The following is a 20,997-nucleotide window of genomic DNA, read 5'->3' on the forward strand; positions in this document are numbered from 1 at the left end:
CCAGAAATTGCCTTACTGAGCATGTCCTTGATGTGGTGTCTTCAGGGGCACATGCAATCTCCTGCCCTCCCCGACGCGCGTTTCGGAAGTAAAACTTCCTTCCTCCACTAGGTATGTTATGAAAGCGCATTGCTCATATTTGTATTGCTATCAGTAACATGTGTTAGGCTTTCATCATTGTGACTACTGGGTACTATGTGCGGTCTCCCACCGTTTGTGTTGTGGTATGGTTCACCACCTGTTTTAGCTTTATCCCTGTCAATTGCCTTTGTGAATCATTAATAAAATATATTGTTACAATTTCTAATTAGTGTGGACATTTTCCACTGTTTTTGCTGTGGTGGTTTACATGTAGGTAACAGATGCAAAGCCAAGTGGCTAATTGCCCCCACTGATGCTAACTGCCTGCCTACATGTACAGTGCTAAAACTATGTAGACATACAACACATGCAGACAGAGTGGTAGAGTCTCCACCCAAATAGCCACACATAAATGATACTAGCTTGCCCACGTGTGCTGCTGAGAGCCTTTTAAACATTAGGCTCCACCCCAAACCTTCACATCTAGCCGGCCCTGACATCACCCCTGGGCCAATCCGGAGCTGCCACATCACCAGAGCAGCTAACGTCCGACCACCAATAAGAAGACACCACATCAAGGACATGCTCAGTAAGGCAATTTCTGGACTTAGACTCCAGAGCGTCAGGTCGCTGCTGCCTATCGCTGGTTAATATAGACTTAGCTGGAGAGCCAGCAGTAACCAAGCGAACATCACGAGCCTGAGCAAGATGCTGGGACCAACCATCTATGCTCAGCAGCACACGCAGCAACCGAACCAGAATGGGAGACCGCAGAGGCAGATAAGGCTTGGGATCTATCCCGTGCAGCAGGAGAATCCCGACGCCTAACAGCAGCTTCTAACCGTATGCTATGTTAGCTACTGACAAGAGTGATTGTCCCAACACACATAGGCCTCAACACTACCTCTTCTGCGAACACGGGCCCTAGTTGAGGTCTCCAGTTCTTCCTGCTAGGCCACATGTCTTCCTGACAAAGTCTATTAAAGCTTGCTGAACTGCCTTCAGTTCAACCTGCCCCTGTCCTGACTATTGTACTATCCTAGACCAACCCCTTTACCGTACATCAGTACAGGAAGCAATGGCCCAGATCACTCGCGTATCCTGCTCCTCACTGCAGGCATAGACTCCTGAGCAAAATCTCCTCTCAGATTTTCAGTGCTTGACCAACGGCGGACGTCTCTCGTACCTGAAGTAATGAGGGCTGGGACTTGGCTGTTGCCTGGAGTATTATGGACTGTGGTCTTGATTGGTGCAGGTCTGGTTCTCAGGCCTTGGCTGGCGTAACCTGGATTCTGGGACTCATCTGATGCCACCTGGGTACTGCTTCCCGGCATGCCACAACCCGCTGCCTTGGGCACTTTACCACGGCCTGGTACTTCGGCCTCAGTTTCTTCCCCGACACACGTCCTGCCCATTCTTTGCTTGCCGCCAAATTTGCTCCTTTTTTGTACTGGCTTTTTATATCAAGAATCTGCATCATCAAGGTACGATCTAGACTCTTCCTTGCTGAAACTCTCCCTCTTCCCATTGATTCCTCAGGGTCCCTCCTGGATGGCAGATGGCAGTCTTCTTATACAAATGCAACACATTGCTGAGAATTCCCTCTTCCTATGGCATGCGTTTTTAAACCCCTTATGCAGTATGTATGATGCCATTCACACAGTATAATGTTCAAAGAGTGCTAACACCTTACACAAAAGATATTTCCATGGTACCGTCATCCCCCCCACACAGGATAATGTTCTCATAGTACCACAAATCCACCACACACAGTATAATCTTCTTACAGTGCCACCATTCTCTCCACACGGTATAATATTCCCCCAGTACTACCATTCCACCACACAGTATAATGTTTCCATGGCAATGCCATTTCCCCACACAAAGTATACAGTAAACTTCTCGCAGTATCATCATTCCCACCTCACAGTATAATATTCCCACAATACTGCCATTCCCCCACACACAGAATAACCTTCCCACAGTACGGCCGTTCCGCCTTGCACAGTATAATGCTCCCACAGTACTGTCATTTTTCAGTTACACATGATGGCACCACGAGAGAGGGTTTCCGCCCTTTAAGGACAGGAAACCTTCAAGATAAAAAGGATGGCTCCTCTCTCCGCATCAGTTGGTTTTCTGTTCTTGATGGGAAACCTTGAGTAAGATTGGCGGTGAAGATAGAAGAGGATGCCTGGGCCTGGGAAGGTCGAGGTTTGGCAGACATGGGTCTGCTGCGGCCATCACAGGTCCCGTAGCATCTCGAAGGTCCCCATGGGGTGCCCTCCCTGAGCGGGTATGTGCTGGGCACTGGTGTCCTGTGCCTCCATTCTATGCTGCTCAGATGCATCATCGTGCCGGGTGAAGAAAAGCCGGCAAGCAGCGCTGGAGCCTCACCTGTAGGGGCTGCAGGGTCCCCTCCATCTGCGGTCCAATGTGAGTATGAAAGGGACCACCAGCAGGCAGATGGTGGCATCATGGTGGAAGGTCAGTGATTACCTGAGCAGCTACAGCCACCACAACAGGAGTTGCCCCAGCAGTCAGAGAAAAGATGCCTGTCACGTCCTCATGAGAGAAGGAAGCAAGCACCCCAGCAGCCTCGCTGGGCCAGGGGGCGAGCAAGTACCCACATGGGAGACTTGCTGGGAATCCCTGGTTCCGTTGACATCCTTCCCGGTGAACAAGCATGTATAGAATCTGATTAAAGGGAGTGGGAAAGACCAGATAGAAAGGGACAAGGTTTGGCCTCCCTAAAAAGGAGCAAATTTGGCGGCAAGCATCCTCCTTGTGGGATAAAGCCCCAAAGTTGGATGTGGCAGTATCCTATTTGAGAACTTGGGGTCATTAAAAGAGCCATTGAACAGGAAGACTGACAGCTTCCTTAATGCGGCCTGGGAGTCCTCAGCAGGGGCCCTGAGACCGGCCATCGCAGCCACATGCACGATCAGGCCCTGAAGGTTTGGTTGGACAATTTGGAGGACCAGTTAGAGCAGCAAATACTGAGGGAGACAATCCTGGTTTCAATCCCAACCATCTCGGCAGACTCGGTGAGATTAGAAGCTAGATCAGCCGTGCTGTCCAATGCAGGTCTAAGACCGGTCTGGCTAAAATGTTGGCCAGGAGACATGCAGGCAAAGATTAAGCTTTGTTGTCTTCCCTGTGAAGGAAAATTTCTGCTCGGTTCAGCCCTCGACGAGATCCTCGCATTAGCAATACTGCAGGAGATATTCATTACACGTGACAGGAGAAATAACTACTTCATTATGAGAACAACATCTTCTACTGTGGCTCTAGAAATATATTTGGCCAGAGTCCATCACTGACTCCATCACCACTGGCAATCCATATATCCTTGAGAAAGCAGAGTATAGGAAGAAAGGTTTCCCTAGAGCACCCTTTCCATCCTTTCAGCGGTCCTTTCAAAAGGGTTGCTATTCCCAGAAGAAACCACTCAAGGACCAGGACAGACTAGTGAGATAGCCTAAATGAGGGAGAGGTTTCTTCTTCGGAAAGCCCTCCCAGGAGACCAAAAAGCCCTCCCAATAATTCGGTTTCCCAGGTGGGGTGAAGGCTGTCTCTCTTACTCCTGGCCTTGGATAATTTTTTTTCCAGTGCCTGGATCCTTCACATTGTAGCATCAGGCCTGAAATTAAAATTCCACACTCCACCCCATGAGAGACATTTGGAGACTCCAGAGCAACCATCTTCGCACAAACAACTAGTGCTGGAAAAAGAGGTCCTGTCTCACAGAGAGAAATTCCCCTACCGGAAAGAGAGAAGAATGTACTGGAAGAAATTCCCCTACTGGAGAGAAAGAAGGGGTTCTACTCCCCCTCCCTATTTCTGATTTAAAAAAAAACATCCATTTCTGAGGACCAGTCTAAATTTAAAGGCATTAAACAAGTTCTTCGTAGTGCCAGCATTCAAAATGGAGTCGTGAGGACAGCAGTGAAGGTCCTGTTTCCAGGCTGTTACTTGGCAGTCCTGGAACTCAAGGATGCCTATTACTAGAGATGAGCGAATTTGATCGGAAAACGATCACCAAACATAACTTTGGCACGAATATGGCACATTCGGATTCGAGATTGGAAACCCAAGCAAAATTTTAGAAAATTGGTAAAAATTGGTAACATTTGGTAAAAGTGCGTAAAAATATTGCATAGCCACAAAATATATTTTCAGCACTTTAGCAATGGTAATGGTGGTATATCATGATGTTTGATGAGGGGAGGGGGTTTGTAGAGCTCCGAGGTGTGGTGTTGTTAGAAGCACAGCACAGCAGTCATTTTTTCCTAACTTTGGTTAGTCGCAATGTGCACACATAATCAGGGTGCAGGAAACACCCACAATGTCCTGACACCACGGCTTGTGTCATTGGCTGCTGAAATCACATGTCTGTCTCCATATAAATAGCGGACATGTTTTAGCGCCATTTTGACACTGATCCTACCACACTATCTGAGCAACATGACTGGGAAAAAGTGAAGCTGTGGTGGAAGGGGAATTAGGCTTGGTGTATGTGGGGCAGGTGGTAATGTTGGTGAAAGCACTAGTGAAGCAACGTCACGTCCTATGCAAAGACAACTGACAACTTATGTAACTGGACAGGCTACACCACTACCTTTCTTTGGCAGCCACACAGCAGTACGCTTTGTCGATGATGCCCAGAAAGAGCATGTACTCGAATGGATGGCAAGCGCAGCTTCGAGTGGCCTCTCTTCCTCTTACTCCACCTCAACATCACACCCAGTACAGTCCACAGAGGTGGCACCCAAATTCCCCTTGCTTCCCCCTGCCTCCCAACTATCCAACCGTTCAACTGACTGTATGGAACAACAGATGGGTGATTCTGAAGAGCTGTTCACACATTCTATGCCATGTTCATCAGAAGTGTAATTTTTTCAGCTTGGATCCAGGGCAGGAAGAAGTACGGTCCCAACAGCAGCCTGACCCTCGTCATCAGACGTTAACCCCTAGTGGGAGGTGATCCTGATGAGACTCAGATATCTGAGGCTCACGGAGACTACTGTGCTGTCAGAGCAAGAAGAGAAGGAGAGTGACTCCAAGGGCCAGAAATGTGATAACACTGAAGATGATGATGAGGCGTTAGATCAAAGTTGGCATGAACATAGAGGCACACTGCTGAGTAGGTCATCTGAGGAGGGAGACGAGGAGGTTACGTTGCATCGTCCATAGTAGACATGTAGTGATGCAGCCATGGCGAGTGATGCATCCTAAGCCACAGCTGTGCCTCTGGCCAGCAATGTCCGCGGGTCTGCAGCTCACAGAGGTGGCAAGGGTTGCCTAGCCTGGGCCTTTTTTGACACTTGAAAGGATGAGCCAACTCACATAATCTGCCAACTTTGCGATCGTGTTAAATGCTGCTGTCAGAGATTGACAGTGGCATTTAACAGAATATCAGCTGCGGGTTGATCGCAATTCCACCCGTGGCTGTTAGGGGCACATGTCAGCTGTTGAAATCACCTGACATGAGGTGGAAAAGATGTCTCCGTGCCAGAGCCCACATCAAAAGGGAAGACCAGACATGCGCCTTACATGTACGGCGCATGTCGTGAAAGGGAACATCTGTTTTTGGTGTTTTCCTTGTAATATAGGAAAGCCTAAGGGGAGAAATAAACCCCATAAAACACTGTAAGTATAGACTTTGGTATCAAATAATTTCTGTCTGTGATGTTTATGCAAACAAAAAAGCTTTTATGAAAGCCTCAAACTTTTGTGTGTGAATCAGACATGAGATCTGACGTGATAGAAGATTACAGTGCGGGGAAGACAGGAAACATTCAAATAGATTGCCAGTGGTGATATATTTCTAGAGCCACAGTAGAAGATGTCGTTCTCATAATGAAGTAGTTATTTCTCCTGTCACGTGTAATGAATATCTCCTGCAGTATTGCTAATGCCGATTCCATTGTCAGGAAATGAGATGAGAGTTAGCATTATGGAAGATGAGTCTATGAGAAATGTATTCAGCTGCCAACTCCGAGGGAGAAACTGCTTATTGTCTGTGACCTTAATATATATTGTACATACTCGAGTATAAGCCGAGATTTTCTGCCTATTTTTTTAGGCTGAAAGTTCCCCTCTCAGCTTATGCTTGAGTCATTACCCCAGGGATCAGCGAGGGAGGGGGAGCGGCAGGAGTGGTGGCTGTCACATCATAATCAACCCCTCCTGATGCGGCCTCTGCTTCTCAGATGGTCTTCAGTGCTGTCAGCTCTTCCTGTGTTCAGCGATCAAGTGGTACCGCTCATTAAAGTAATGAATATGGACACAACTCCACTCCCATAGGCGTGGAACGCATATTCATTACTTTAATGAGCAGTACCATGTGACCGCTCAGTACTGGAAGGAGTTGCAGGCCCCGGGACGAAGCAGGAAGCAGAGGTGTATCTAGGGTTTATGGCACCTGGGGCAAGAATTCAGTTTGGTGCCCCCCTCCCCTCACCAAGGACATATGCGATTTGCACTTAGTCATGTACCCACAAGCCTCTCTCCCTAATGCTCTCAATGTTCAGTGAAAAGCTGAGAGAAGCAGAAAGAGAAGTTCCTTGTCACAGGACCATAATTATAAAAATCACATATGAGTGAAGTGTCCATGTGATGACTACTGGAACCTGCAGAGCTGAATCCTGGCATTGCAGGCTTCTGAATTCTCTCAATGAATGCACTTCACACTTTTAGGATTCTCCCTTGCCGATGAACAGTCATGTCAGCACGTATGTGATTTATATACTTCTGACCACATTCCGACTAGGCGTGTCTGACCTCGCTCAGTTCATTTTAATTGAGTGTGGCACCCCAGTAGTTCGGGTACCACAGTAGTGCTGCCTTCCTCTCGGGGAGGGTATTGCTACATTATGTGTGGAGACAAGTGAGATTCCCTTTGGTAGGTTATCACACACACAACACCTTCCAAATCCAGGGCAGGAGGGATAGCTCAAAAGCCTGTGTTAGTGCAGCTTCCCTGAATAAAGATCCTGGTTTGGAGGTGGAGTGGGTTTAGTTAGTGCAGACAGTCTGTGTTAGAGGACAGATAGGGACGGAGCACAGTGGAGATATAGAGATCCAGGAGGCCACAAGTAGGCCTCTGAAGAGTCATAGCGCAAGAAGCCGGGTACCGGGAGCCCGAGGCTTATGTGGATTATAATACACAAAGCAGAGCTGGAGGGCATTGAATTACATTAGCTTTACCCATGTTTACCTGTGGCACAGCAGCACCTTGGAGCCTGGAGTCACCGTGAAAGGACCCCAGTAGGCACGGCTCAAGCTGCCTGCCATACAGGTACCTGTCCCTGGACAGGAGAATGAATAAGGACTTTGCTTAGGACACTTAGTGGCAGCAGGGACCTCAGAGACAGTGAGCGCAGAGTGGAAGACTCCTACCTGACCTGCCAAGGGGATTCCACTTGTCAATGGACTACCCGAACTTCTAATCACCTGTTGCCAGTGCCCTGGACTGTGGCCTGTTAGCCCCAAGTAAACCAGGTAAAGACTTACGAGCTGTCTCCTGCATTTATTTGCTGGCTTCACCATCTACGCACACACCATAGGACCCCTGGGAACCTAGGCTGCCGCAACATCCCCAGGGGATTCCTCTAATGCAGCGTTGGTCCTCCTATTGACCGAACCCCACAGGTGGCGTCACGATAAACTTTGAACATTTAACCCCCTTGAACGTTGATGCCCAGGGCCACGGACCGGGTCGCAGCCATCATGACATTTCCCCTTGCGACCTGACCCGGTACCGAGTACCCCACTGCCTTGTGGGCGCGTCATGAGGCTCAGACTGGCCCACGGGGTAACAGGGTAATACACCGGTGGGCCCCTGTGTAGATCTGGGCCCCCAACCCCACTCTATGGGCAGTACTTGGCATAATTCACTTAATTCACTCTGTACAGAAAAAAGCAGCATCTCATCATTCATTAACCATGCTACCCAGTTTATTATTATATAGAGATATAGCTAAATTTGAGAACAAAGGTAGTATAATATTTGCATGCAGGTGAAAAATGCAACGTTGATGTTAACGGTGGGCGCTTGTCACCCCAGTCCGACACTGACCACATGTATGTAAATCGCCAGCACAAGAGAATCCTGACAGCGTGCAGTGCGCACTATGAGAATTCAGTAGTCTGCAGTCACACACAATGACTGCACATTCAGCACAAACCTGGACAACCCCTTTAATGCTCCTAACATAAATAAAAACATGAGAATTAGTTAGTATCACAAATAACATTTACATCCAGGTACCTTACAGATGTCGTCGTCTCTGGAGTCGTTCTCCTTCTTTTCTTCATCTTGTCTTGAAGAGTTTTCTCATCCACAGCTCGTCTCTGCAGACTTCCATCTCCTCTCTTGCAGAAAATCTCCACATGATGCCCTTAAAGATAGAAGTGTCATTATAATGCTCCTGAATAAAAAATTGCCTCTCATTATATTGTCTGCACAAAATATGACCCCCACATTGTCCCTCTTATGGTACATGCTCTTTACACTGACCTCTTCTTTCCGTACCGGCCCCCTCTTCACACTCTCCTATCATACTGTGTCCCTCCCCCCTGTACTCTCTCATCACACTTACCTCCCTCCCTGGTATACTGTGCCCTTACACTGTCCCTCCATGCTATGCCCCCACTACTCAGTTTCTATTCTGTGCCCACTCATTTTTCTCCCCCCATACGGTCTCCTCACACTATTCCCTTCCCTCCTCATACTGCCTCCTCTCACATCCCCCAGTTCACTATACTGTCTCCTTATATATTTACCCCCTCACTTTCTATATTGCCTGCTCACCTCACTCCCCATACTGTGTTTGCACACATCCCATCACCCTCACTCCCCATACTCTGTCCACATACATTTTTCACACCACTACTCACACTGTGTCCGCATACATTCCCCATGTTCACTCCCCATACTGTCTGCACCCATCCCCATACTGATTCATCATATATGCCCCCCATACTTTCTTCATACTTGCCCCCCATTCCCTGTTTCCTCATACATGCCCTCATTACCCCATACTGTTTCATTGTACATACCCCCATACTGTTTCCTCCTACATGCCCCCCATTCCCCATACTGTTTCCTGATTCATGTTCCCCATTCCCCTGTACTGTTTCCTCATATATGCCCCCCATCTGCTCTTCATTTTGTGTTCTCAACTCTCCCCCACACATTAAATCCCCCCATCCCCACTACAAATCTCTCCACACACAATAAGTAACCCCATCTCCACTCCAAATCTCACCCCACACATTAAACACCCCCATCCCCACTCAAATTCTCCCCACATATAATACATCCCCCATCCCCACTCAAATTCTCCCGACACACAATAAATCCTCCCTCCCCACTTGAATTCTCCCCACACATAATAAATCCTCCCATCCCCACTCAAATTGTTCCCACCCGTGCACTTAATCTTTGGTGTCTTCAGCTCCACTGGAGCACTTACCACCAGTGTTCGCCTCTGCAGCACGCGTGAGTGATGCAGGCAGCGTGATCACATGATCTGATCATGCTGCTCGTGTCGCTCTGACCCTGCAGTCAGAACCTCAATTGTACTCGCTTCTGTAAGATGCGAGTACAATTGATCCCTGGGCAGGGGCAGACACTGACAGCTTGGGGCCCCTGAGCAAGAACTGTGTCTGGCCCTCCCTCCTTTTATGGCAACAAAGCTATATATATATATATATATATATATATATATATATATATATATATATACACACACACACACACACACACACACACACACACACACACACACACACACACACACACACACACACACACACACACTACAGACCAAAAGTTTGGACACACCTTCTTATAGTGACGGAGCCAAATTTCTGAAATCTGACCAGTGTCACTTTATGTGGTAATAACTCTGGAACGCTTCAACGAATCCCAGTGATTTTGATACTGTTTTTTCGTGACACATTATACTTTATGATGATGGTAAATTTTGGTCAATATGTTTTGTGTTTATTTATAAAAAATATCAGGAATTTGAGAAAAATGTAAAAAAATTAGCAATTTTTAAACTTTGAATGATTATCCCTTTAATCCAGACAGTCATACCATAGCAAAACATTAGTAAATAACATTTCCCACATGTCTGCTTTACATCAGCACCATTTGTAAAATGTTCTTTTATTTTGTTAGCATTTTAGGAGGATTTAAAAGGTAGCAGCAATTTATCATTTTTTCAAGGAAATTTACAAAATTTATTTTTTTAGGAACTTATCCATGTTTGAAGTGACTTTAGGGGTCTCGTATATTGGGAAACCCCCAAATGTGATACCATTTTAAAAACCACACCCCCTGACGTATTGAAAACTGCTGTCAGGTAGTTTATCAACCCTTCAGGTGCTTTACAGGAATTAATGCAAAGTGGCATGACAGAAATGAAAATGTGTATTTTTACCACCTAAATGCCTCTAACTTCCGAACAGATTATTATTACTGGCGTTAGACTCTAAGGCCGATATTTGGTCATGAATTGCCATGGCAAACATCGGGACCACACAATCATGATCTGAGGGCAACCAATTTGGATAAAGAGGAAGCCCCCACACTCTGTCAACCATTTATAATGATGTAGTCACTATTGACAGCAGCATCTAAGGGGTTAAACAGATATGCAAGGTGCACACACTGATGGTGGCTGATGCAGCAAGTTGTCAGCTATAGTGTACAGCCAACAGCTGCTGGATTGTCACCTGTATGGGGAGGCTATTCTCTTATAGGTCAGGTCAGTTAAAAGACGTATTGGCTGTCATTAAGGGGTTAAAGATTTTTCTGTATTTTCATGACTATGAAAATTGTACATTCACACTGAAGGCATCAAAACTATGAAATAACACATGTGGAATTATATCCTTAAAAAAAAAAATGTGAAACAACTGAAATTGTGTCTTATATTCTAGGTTCTTCAAAGTAGCCACCTTTTGCAACCCTCATTGTCCTCCTCCCCCACATCCCATTATTGTCCTCTATCCCACCCCATCATTGCCCTCTTCACCACCTCCATAATTGCCTTCTCCCCCACCCCCATCATTGTCTTTTCCCCACCACTCCCATCATTGCCCATTCCACCACCTCCACCATTTCCTCCTCCCCACCACCCCCATTATTGACCTTTCCACCACCATCATTTTCCTTTCCACCAACACCGTCATTGCATTCTTCCCACCACCCCATCCCTGCCCTCTCCATCACCCCTATCATTGCCCTTTCCACCACCCCCATCATTGCCTCCTTCCCCACCATTCCCATCATTGTCTTTTCCTCTACCACCATCATTGCCTCCTTCCCCACCAGCTCCATCATTGCCCTTTCCACCACATCCATCATTTCCTCCTCCCCCACATCCCCATCGTTGCCCTTTCCACCACCACCACCATCATTGTCCTTTTTCCACCACCTCCATCCTTGCCTATTCCACCTCCATCATTTCCCCCACCTCCCATTATTACCCTTTCCACCACCTCCAACATTTCTTCCTCCCCACCACCATCATTGCATTCTCCCCACCACCATCATTGCCCATTCCACCACCTCCATCATTACCTTCTCCTCCCACCCCATCATTGCCCATTCCACCACTTACATAATTTCCTCCTACCCCACCACCCCATCATTGCCCATTCCACCACTTCCATAATTTCCTCCTCCCAAACCATCCCCATCATTGCCCTCTCCAACACCTCATCATTGCCTTGTCCCCATCAGCCCCATCATTGCCCTCTCCTCCCTCTGCACACAAAACACCATTTACCTCTCTTCACATTCCCCCGCAGTACTACGCATGCACACACACACATACACAACACACACAGCTTTCTCTCTGGCACAGCCAGCTGCTGAATGATGACGTCATCCAGTGGCACCACTGTCTGTGTGAGAGAGAGGAAGTGCGGGCAGGAAGCTGCACATGCGATGTCTGCCCATGTCCCTGGCAGCTGGTGCGCTGCAGCTTCTCTGCGCCGGCTGTCAGCTTGACAGTCGGCACAGAAAACAGCCGACTCTCATTCCGGGGTAGACACTGCGGACCGCCGCATTAGGCGGCCCGACTGCACCCCCCTGCCAGCTTCGCCCGGGGCACATGCCCCAGCTGCCCACCCCCAGATATGCCTCTGCAGGGAAATGCAGAGACCGCGTCAGAAGGGTGAGTATAACAGGAGAGGGTGAGTCATGCGATGTTCACCTGTTCCCGTTCCACCACCGGGCTGTGCCTTCCGCGTCCTTTGGCTGTGACATTCAGGTCAGAGGGTACGATAACAGGTTTAGTGCGCGCCCTCTGCCTGAACAGTCACTGCAGAGACCCGGAAGACACAGTGGCACGTTGCAGTGGAACGGGGACAGGTGAATATCGCAAGTGCTGGGGGCCTGAGCCAGTGACGACTTCGGCACCTGGCCCCAATAGCGTGCCTGTGTCCCCACCTGCTCAGGACTCAACCAAGTCAGGTGAGTATGTCATTTTTTTTTATCGCAGCAGCATACGGGGCACATTATTTTATGGAGCATCTTATGGGGCCATCAACCTTTATGGAGCAGCATATGGGGTATACTATTCTATGGAGCATCTTATGGGGCTATCACCCTTTATGGAGCAGCATATGGAGCATATTATTCTATGGAGCATCTTATGGGGCAATTATTAACATTTGTGCAGCATTATATGGGCATATTTTGTATGACGCATCTTATGGGGCCCATCATGAACTTTATGGAGCATTATATGGGGCGTATTTTGTATGGAGCATCTTATGGGGCCCATCATGAAATGTATGGAGCATGATATGGGGCTCCTTATTCTATATTTATATTCTAGAACATTTAACCTACTGATGTCTCAATTAATTTTACTTTTATTGGTACCTATTTTTATTTTTTAAATTTACCATTAGCTGCTGCATTTCCCACCCTAGGCTTATATTCGAGTCAATAAGTTTTTTTGTGGCAAAATTAGGGGTCTCGGCTTATACTCGGGTCAGCTTATATTCGAGTATATACGATAGGTTTTATTAGTAGATGTAATGAAGAAATCTAAACTAATAAATCTCATGTTTCCCTTATTATCTCCAGTAATTGTAATATCCTCGGGATTTTTATGAAGTTACATCGGCTCATCTTCTTCTCATTCAAATCTCCACAATATCAGATCTTCTCAGTGAAGATCTTCTATATAAGACAATTTTTCTGAATCGCCCATCAAAGATAGATATGGACAGAGACAAGATGGCGGAGAGGATATTACACCTCACCCTAGAGATCCTCTTCCGGCTCACTGGAGAGGTGAGAGATTCTGATGACGTCACATTACATCATTCTTATCTATGGGAATAACAGATGGACAGAACTGGAGAGGTGAGGACTCTGGAAATGTCTGTAGTGAGATTTATTAATGTGTCTCTCCAAAACCAGGATTACATGGTAGTGAAGAAGACCTCTAGTGAGTGCTGTCAGGCCCCAGTGTCTGAAGGATGGGGAAGACTCCTGAGCTTAATCACAGGGCCTCCACCTCACCCCCTGATACATGAGGACATCAACGACCAAAAGATCCTAGAACTCACCTACAAGATGATTGAGCTGCTGACTGGAGAGGTGACACTGCTGGGAATGCTGGGACATTATGCACTAACACTATGAAGGGATCGGGGATGACGGTATCATTGTATGTGTCAGGTTCCTATAAGGTGTCAGGATGTCGCAGTCTACTTCTCCATGGAGGAGTGGGAGTATTTAGAAGGACACAGAGATGTGTACAAGAACGTTCTGATGGAGGTTCCCCAGCCCCTCACATCACCAGGTACTAGAGAGGACTAAACACACGGCCTATAATTATCTGTATGTAAAGAATGAATTCAGTCCCTGTATGTGTTTCCTCCAGATCTATCCAGTAAGAGGACAACACCAGAGAGCTGTCCCTGTCCTCTTCTTCCACAGGACTGTAAACAGGAAGATCCCAATGTTCTTCAGGCTCATCAGGTAGATGGAGAGAAGGTGTCATGAGATCTCCCCTATGATGTGTAGACGGCTGTGATGGTCTTGTGCTCAGTTTTGTTTTATTCACCAGTATTACATGATTTATACTTGTGTAATGAGAACGGTGGAGATGACAGGATTAGAGCTGATCATAGATGTGACTTCTCCATCTGTCTGACTTTTGCAATATTTGTTTCAGAGTGAAGATCTGACCCATATTAATACTACAGAGACATATGTGAGGGGTGATGAGTGGTGTAAAGAGGAGATTCCTACAAATAACCATCCAGGTGAGTAGTAACCACTAAATACAGAGAAGTCACAGATTCTTCTCAGTCATCCTCTGTGGCTGCTTTATCGGTCATGTAGTCCGGCTGTATCACAATTGTGTGATCACCATTTTGCTTCTACACCACAACATTCTCCTCCACCCAAAACTGTTCAAATTACTTTGGGCATTAAAAGCCTTTTTCTATATTACTTACAACCTGGAAGATTCTCCTACCCCCTGAAATTAGGAGACGCTGACAGTAAACCTGCCCAGATCTGTAAACTACAAAGTAATATGACATTGTTCGCAGAATGTGCTGACAAGTTAGGAAATCACTTGAAGAAAAATATTGTGATGGGCCTGTAAGAGAAACTGGAGGGTACTGATGCTGTTGGTTTTTAGAACCTTGATATGTTATTGTATGTGTAGCGCTATGCTTGGCTCCCCTGCATGATGTCCCCTTCTGTTACCATTCGGGGACACCAGCTTACTCAACACCCTGGCCCAGCGATTCTCGGCATGCTCCAGTTCCTGCCTACTTCTTCTGTGCACACCGCACTGCGTTTCGACGGAGTGCTTAGGGCAAGGGTGCACGCTCTCCTCTGTTCTTGAAGGAACAGTACACACATGTTAAATGCTCCCAGCAGGTGATTGGAAGCATTCACTAAAGTGTGCTTGCATCTGCAAGGTGTTTCCCATCCTATATCTGGGAAATATCTTGTATTAAAGGCACCCTCCCCTGATAGGTGGTTGGTGGTAACTGTATGTTGTCAGTTCCCCTTCCCTAGTCTGATAGTGTCCCATATCCCGTGTACCAGTGAGTCTGCTATAGTTGCCCGTGTATTCCTGTGACTGATTCGGAAGTATCCGTACCCCATATTTGCATCTGTGGTATCTGTTTGCCACCCTGGGGGCTGAATACCCAGGTCAGAACTGTGAACTTGTCCCCGTGGCTGTCCTGTGTGAACTTGTCCCGAGAGATTGTCCTGTCTAAACTTGCCCCAAGAGGCTGTCCTATCTGAACTTGTCCCAAGTGGCCATCTGGCTCTATCCAAGAAGCAGGAGTAGTGTCTCTGCCCTTTGGGGTCAGCAGCTATGGCCGGATGTTGCCCTACAGTGGTACCTGGCAGCTACCTGCCGCACAAGTCTGACCTCACCACTAGAGTCTACAGCAAATACCAAGGTAGCTGCTTAGTAGGCCCCTCCAGGATAGCTATGGTCTGTGGCACTGTGGGTCCACGAACCACGTACACCACCTAGGATTATAACAGGATGTATCTTCCATCTCTCCCTTCGGTGCTGTTGAATGTGCTCATAAGATCCATACAAGATCAGGTCCAGTCTTTCTGGCCAAACTTCGCTTTTATGTTTAAATGTGCAGTGAGAAACAAGATTGAATTTCTGTACAATAACAACATAATTTCCCTTTATACTGAATTTTCAATTTCTTTTAAAACCAACTAACTTCAAATAGGATTGTGATAAACTACATAAAAACCATTACACCTGTGCCATGATATATTTCTAAGCTGTGTGTGGCTGATGGCTGTAATATACATTTATTCACGCCTGCAGTACATGTGTTGGCATGGTACGAGCCTTGGTTTCATGGATTCACTACACGTCATAAATTACAGCATGTTTTCTATCATAAGGAATTCAGATTACTGCACAATCTTTCCTGAAACGAGGAGCACTAATACTTTCTCTACTCGTCTGGCCAGCACTCATAGTAACTCCAATGGTCCACCATAAGGGAGTGCAACTCCAGTTTAGTGTTGGAGCTCTCCCCTTTAACATACATTATTGTTGAGAATATATGTTTTTACAATTTCACTCTGTATGATAGTTTGATTGTGGTAGGAACATCCTGCCTCACTTATGTGAGTCTGTAACTCCCTAGTAGTCTTTAAATAAAGGTCTCCATTACGTTTTCCAAATGCCTGAGATCTAAATTTAAGACACCTCAGCTCTGCACTATTATAAAAAGTTCATAGAATCATAGAATGGTAGAGTTGGAAGGGACCTCCTCTGTCATCTGGTCCAACCCCCTGCTCAAAGCAGGATTCACTAAATCATTCCAGACAGATGTCTGTCCAGCCTCTGTTGGAAAACTTCCATGGAAGAAGAACTCACCACCTCTCGTGGCAGCCTGTTCTACTCATTGATCACTTAGACTGTCAAAAAGTTTTTTCTAATATCTAATCTGTGTCTCCTCCCATTCAGTTTCATCCCATTGCTTCTAGTCTTTCCTTGTGCAAAGAATAAAGTTGATCCTTCTACAATGTGACAGCCATTTAGATATTTGTAGACAGCTATTAAGTCTCCTCTCAGTCTTCTTTTTTGCAAGCTAAACCTTCCAAGATCTTATAACCGTTCCTCATAGGACATGGTTTGCAGACCGGTCACCATTCTGGTCGCTTTTCTCTGAACAAACTCCAGTTTGTTGATGTCTTTTTTTAAAATGTGGTGCCCAAAACTGGACACAGTATTCCAGATGAGGTGTAACCAAAGAGGAGTAGAGGGCAATTATGACTGCACGTGATCTAGACTGTATGCTTCTGTTAATACAGCCCAGAATTGCATTTGCCTACTTCAAATTATGTAATTACCTACTTCAAAGATAGTATATTCTAAATTCCCTTTGAATATTTAATTTTTCTTCTTGAAACTCATATGACAGAAAATATTGGCCCTTACGATAGTTTAGAATGCCAAGAGCCACCAAGTCCCGTACTCTAATTACCCCAGAGAGGTTTCACCACTAGTTACTTACTTTTTTACTATTGAAGACTGTTGTTTGATAACTTCAGTAGATGTGTTAATGTCTTTAGTCACAGTTTGTGACTATAGTAGTTAGATCCCAAAATACTTGATTTAACCACTTCCCAAAGCCAGTTTTGTATTCCCAGCCAGGACCCATTTTTCAAATCTGATATGTGTCACTTTATGTGGTGATAACTTTGGAATTCTTCACAAAGAATAATAGGAAATAGATGGACCTTACAAATTATTTTCTATCTGTACATTACTGTCTGGGCACATGGCAGTATTAAGAAAGGAAGGAGCGCCATTTAGCTATTTGAATGCAGATCTTGAAGGAATAGTTTGCAGGCACAATGTATTGGGAACACTATTCATAGTCATCTGGCAACCCAAAAGATGGCCACCACAAACAGGCTTGGTGCTGTCTACTCCATTTTCCACAGTCCCCTAGGCTAGGGCCACAGTGTTACATTATATTTGGTAGTGTGAGATGGCAGTAAGAATACTCAGGTAGCCAGGTCAGACCAGGAGAGCAGAGAAAATACAAAATCAGAGTACCCAAGATCAGTCAGTAAAAGGGCAGGGGTCACAACAGGAAACAAATACACAAGTCGGGAGCTGAGCACAGAGGACAGAACCAGAGGAGAATAATGCTGTATCTAGCAGCTTACGACAGTATGCTTAAAACTTTAGCAGGGTGCGGTACTTTACAAATGGCTGAAGTAGGGAGCACATAACTTCAGCTGGGCAGCACACACACTCATACTGCCAGACTGGATGGTGATACTGGTCCCAAGCACCCTAATCTTAATGGCTGGACAGAAACTCTGTTTCCAATGTCTCCTCCATTACCAGTGCCAATTGCAAAATGAATAAAGCTACGTATCATAGAAAAATTAAAACCTATAATATATCTCCAGTGAGATGCCCCACTCCCCTCACAAATTAACATGTGGTGAAAAGGGAGAATTACATATTCCCCCTGGAACTTTTCAACCTTTTCCCACATATCATGCTTCAAACCTAAAGATACCAAATGTAAATTTTTTGGTGAAGAATCAACAACAAGTGGAACACAATTGTGAAGTTGAACAAAATTTATTGGTTATTTTAAAATTTTTTGGAAATTCAACAACTGAAAAGTGGGGCGTGCAATATTATTCAGCCCGTATAGTCTCCGTATAAATGCACCTGCTCTGTGATAGCCTCAGGGTTCTGTTTGAAGCACAGAGAGCATCATCAAAACCAAGAAGCACAACAGGCAGGTCCGTGATACTGTTGTGGAGAAGTTTAAAGCTGGATTGGATACAAAATGATTTCCAAAACTTTAAACATCCCAAGGAGCACTGTGCAAGCGATCATATTGAAATGGAAGGAGTATCATACCACTGCAAATCTACCAAGACCTGGCCGTCCCTCTAAACTTTCATCTCAAACAAGGAGAAGACTGATCAGAGATGCAGCCAAGAGACCCATGATCACTCTGGATGAACTGCAGAGATCTACAGCTGAGGTGGGACAGTCTGTCCAACAATCAGCCGTACACTGCACAAATCTGGCCTTTATGGAAGAGTGGCAAGAAGAAAGCCATTTCTCAAAGATATCCATAAAAAGTGTCGTTTAAAGTTTGCAACAATCCAAGACACGCCAAACATGTGGAAGAAGGTGTTGTGGTCAGATGAAACCAAAATCAAACTTTTTGGCAACAATGCCAAACGATATGTTTGGCGTAAAGGCAACACAGCTCATCACTTGAACACGTCATCCCCACTGTCAAACATTGTGGTGGCAGCATCATGGCTTGGGTCTGTTTTTCTTCAGCAGGGACAAGGAAGATGGTTAAAATTGATGGGAAGATGGATGGAGCCAAATACAGGACCATTCTTGAAGAAAACCTGTTGGAGTCTGCAAAAAGACCTGAGACTGGGACACAGATTTATCTTCCAACAAGACAATGATCCCAAGCATAAAGCAAAATCTACAATGGAATGGTTCACAAATAAACGTATCTAGGTGTTAGAATGTCCAAGTCAAAGTCCACACCTCAATCCAATCAAGAATCTGTGGAAAGAGCTGAAAACTGCTGTTCACAAACAATCTCCATCAAACCTCACAGAGCTTGAGCTGTTTGTCAAGGAAGAATGGGCAAGAATTTCGGTCTCTCGATGTGCAAAACTGATAGAGACATACCCCAAGCGACTTGCAGCTGTAATCGCAGCAAAAGATGATGCAACAAAGTATTAAGTTAAAGTGGCTGAATAATATTGCACGCCCCACTTTTCAGTTTTTGAATTTCCACAAAAAAGTTTAAAATACGCAATAAATTTCTTTCAACTTCACAATTGTGTTCCACTTGTTGATTCTTCACCAAAAATGTACATTTGGTATCTTTATGCTTGAAGCATGATATGTGGGAAAAGGTTGAGAAGTTCCAGGGGGCCTAATACTTTTGCAAGGCACTGAAGCTAGGAAGTAAGCAATACTAATTAAGACATAGGAAGATCTGACAATTTGAACTTATTTTGTAGTAAGGCTGGTTTCACATTTGCGGTTGTGTCCGCATAGTTTGTACCGCATAGATCCGCATGCATTTTGTATTCCTATATTTAACATTAAAAACGCATGCGTGTTGACGTTTGACGACGCATGTGTTTTTTCGTCGTTTGCGGCTTGGCGCGGAAATGCAACATGTAGTAATTTTTAGAGGCGTCAATTTGCCGCCTGGAAGCGCATGCGGTCGATTGCGCAAGGTTTGCGGCAAAAAAATGCATTGCTGTCTATATGAAAGCATGCGTTTTTTTAGCACTTGCATTCGTGAACACATGCGTTCCACAAGAAAAACATGTGTAGACGCATGCGTCGTAAAACGCGGCAAAACGCAAACAAAAAAACGTATGCGTCCCTAATGATAAATATAGGAATACAAAACACATGCGGATATAACACAAACGCAGGAAAAAAACGCGTGTAAACGCGTACAAACGCGGCGTTTTTTTAACCGCATGCGCTACCGCATGCATCTAAAAAACGCAGCGTTTGTGCATGTTTACATGCGTTTTTTCAACCACTTGCGGATGCATTTTGAACGCTGCGGATTTAAGCGCAACTGTGAAAGTAGCCTAAGACCTCACATTGAAACATATGGGAAAGTGAGAGATAATGCTTTAATTTATTTTGAAGCAGAGGACCCCTGTAGTGTGCAGGTAATTAAACAGTAAATGTCTTTTAGGGGAAAACAGATACAAAAGGCAGAGAATTGTGATTTCCCAGGCTCAGCACTTCTATTCACACAGCACTGATAGTAGCCAGCTCAGCTCCGGAATTCAGATAGGAGTACTGGGGTTGGTATCAATCCGATATGTATGAGATATAGATTTTTATAATGAAGAGAATGATGTGATGCATTAATTCACATCGCCGGGTGGCTTTAGAATCCCTCCAATTGAATATCGGTGTGATAGATGGTGTGACCCAGGTCATATTTGGTCTCTATGTACATGTAAAATCATGATAAAAATATGTTGTCAATATCTAGTGCCTGTGATCTTTATAGGCAAAGATATCTTATAAGTTGGGATATTCTAAAATCCAGAAGAGCTGACAACATTCTCACATGAGGTAATCAAGGTGAAGTGTGTGGGCGTAACTTAAGAGCTAATAAAGAAGCAGATCCTTGGTCTAGGTTATTGTCAGTTCGCTGTGCAGGTTCTGTCCAATTATCAATCAAAGTGCTTCCCTTCGCTAAGCTCTGAGCCATTTCAGTGACTAAGTTTAGTAATTTTCTTCTGTTTTCTCTTTTATTTTATGTAATTTTATATATCTTATTGCTTTGTTGCCATTTTGTATATTTTTTACACTG

The 20,997-nt window shown here is 45.3% G+C and overlaps 1 protein-coding gene across 1 annotated transcript in view; it reads left to right on the forward strand.

The window, feature by feature from the left end:
* The window catches only part of LOC143767593 (uncharacterized), a 57,794-nt gene that overhangs the window by 20,011 nt on the left and 16,786 nt on the right, over positions 1-20,997 (forward strand). The window contains exons 2-6 of the mRNA XM_077256011.1: positions 13,202-13,411; positions 13,541-13,720; positions 13,802-13,925; positions 14,007-14,104; positions 14,301-14,391. Of these exons, the coding sequence (XP_077112126.1) occupies positions 13,340-13,411; positions 13,541-13,720; positions 13,802-13,925; positions 14,007-14,104; positions 14,301-14,391 (565 nt within the window). The 5' untranslated portion in view covers positions 13,202-13,339. The remainder of the gene's footprint in view (positions 1-13,201; positions 13,412-13,540; positions 13,721-13,801; positions 13,926-14,006; positions 14,105-14,300; positions 14,392-20,997) is intronic.

Source organism: Ranitomeya variabilis, chromosome 4 (genome assembly GCF_051348905.1).
Source record: "Ranitomeya variabilis isolate aRanVar5 chromosome 4, aRanVar5.hap1, whole genome shotgun sequence".
In the NCBI taxonomy this organism is placed as follows: domain Eukaryota; kingdom Metazoa; phylum Chordata; class Amphibia; order Anura; family Dendrobatidae; genus Ranitomeya; species Ranitomeya variabilis.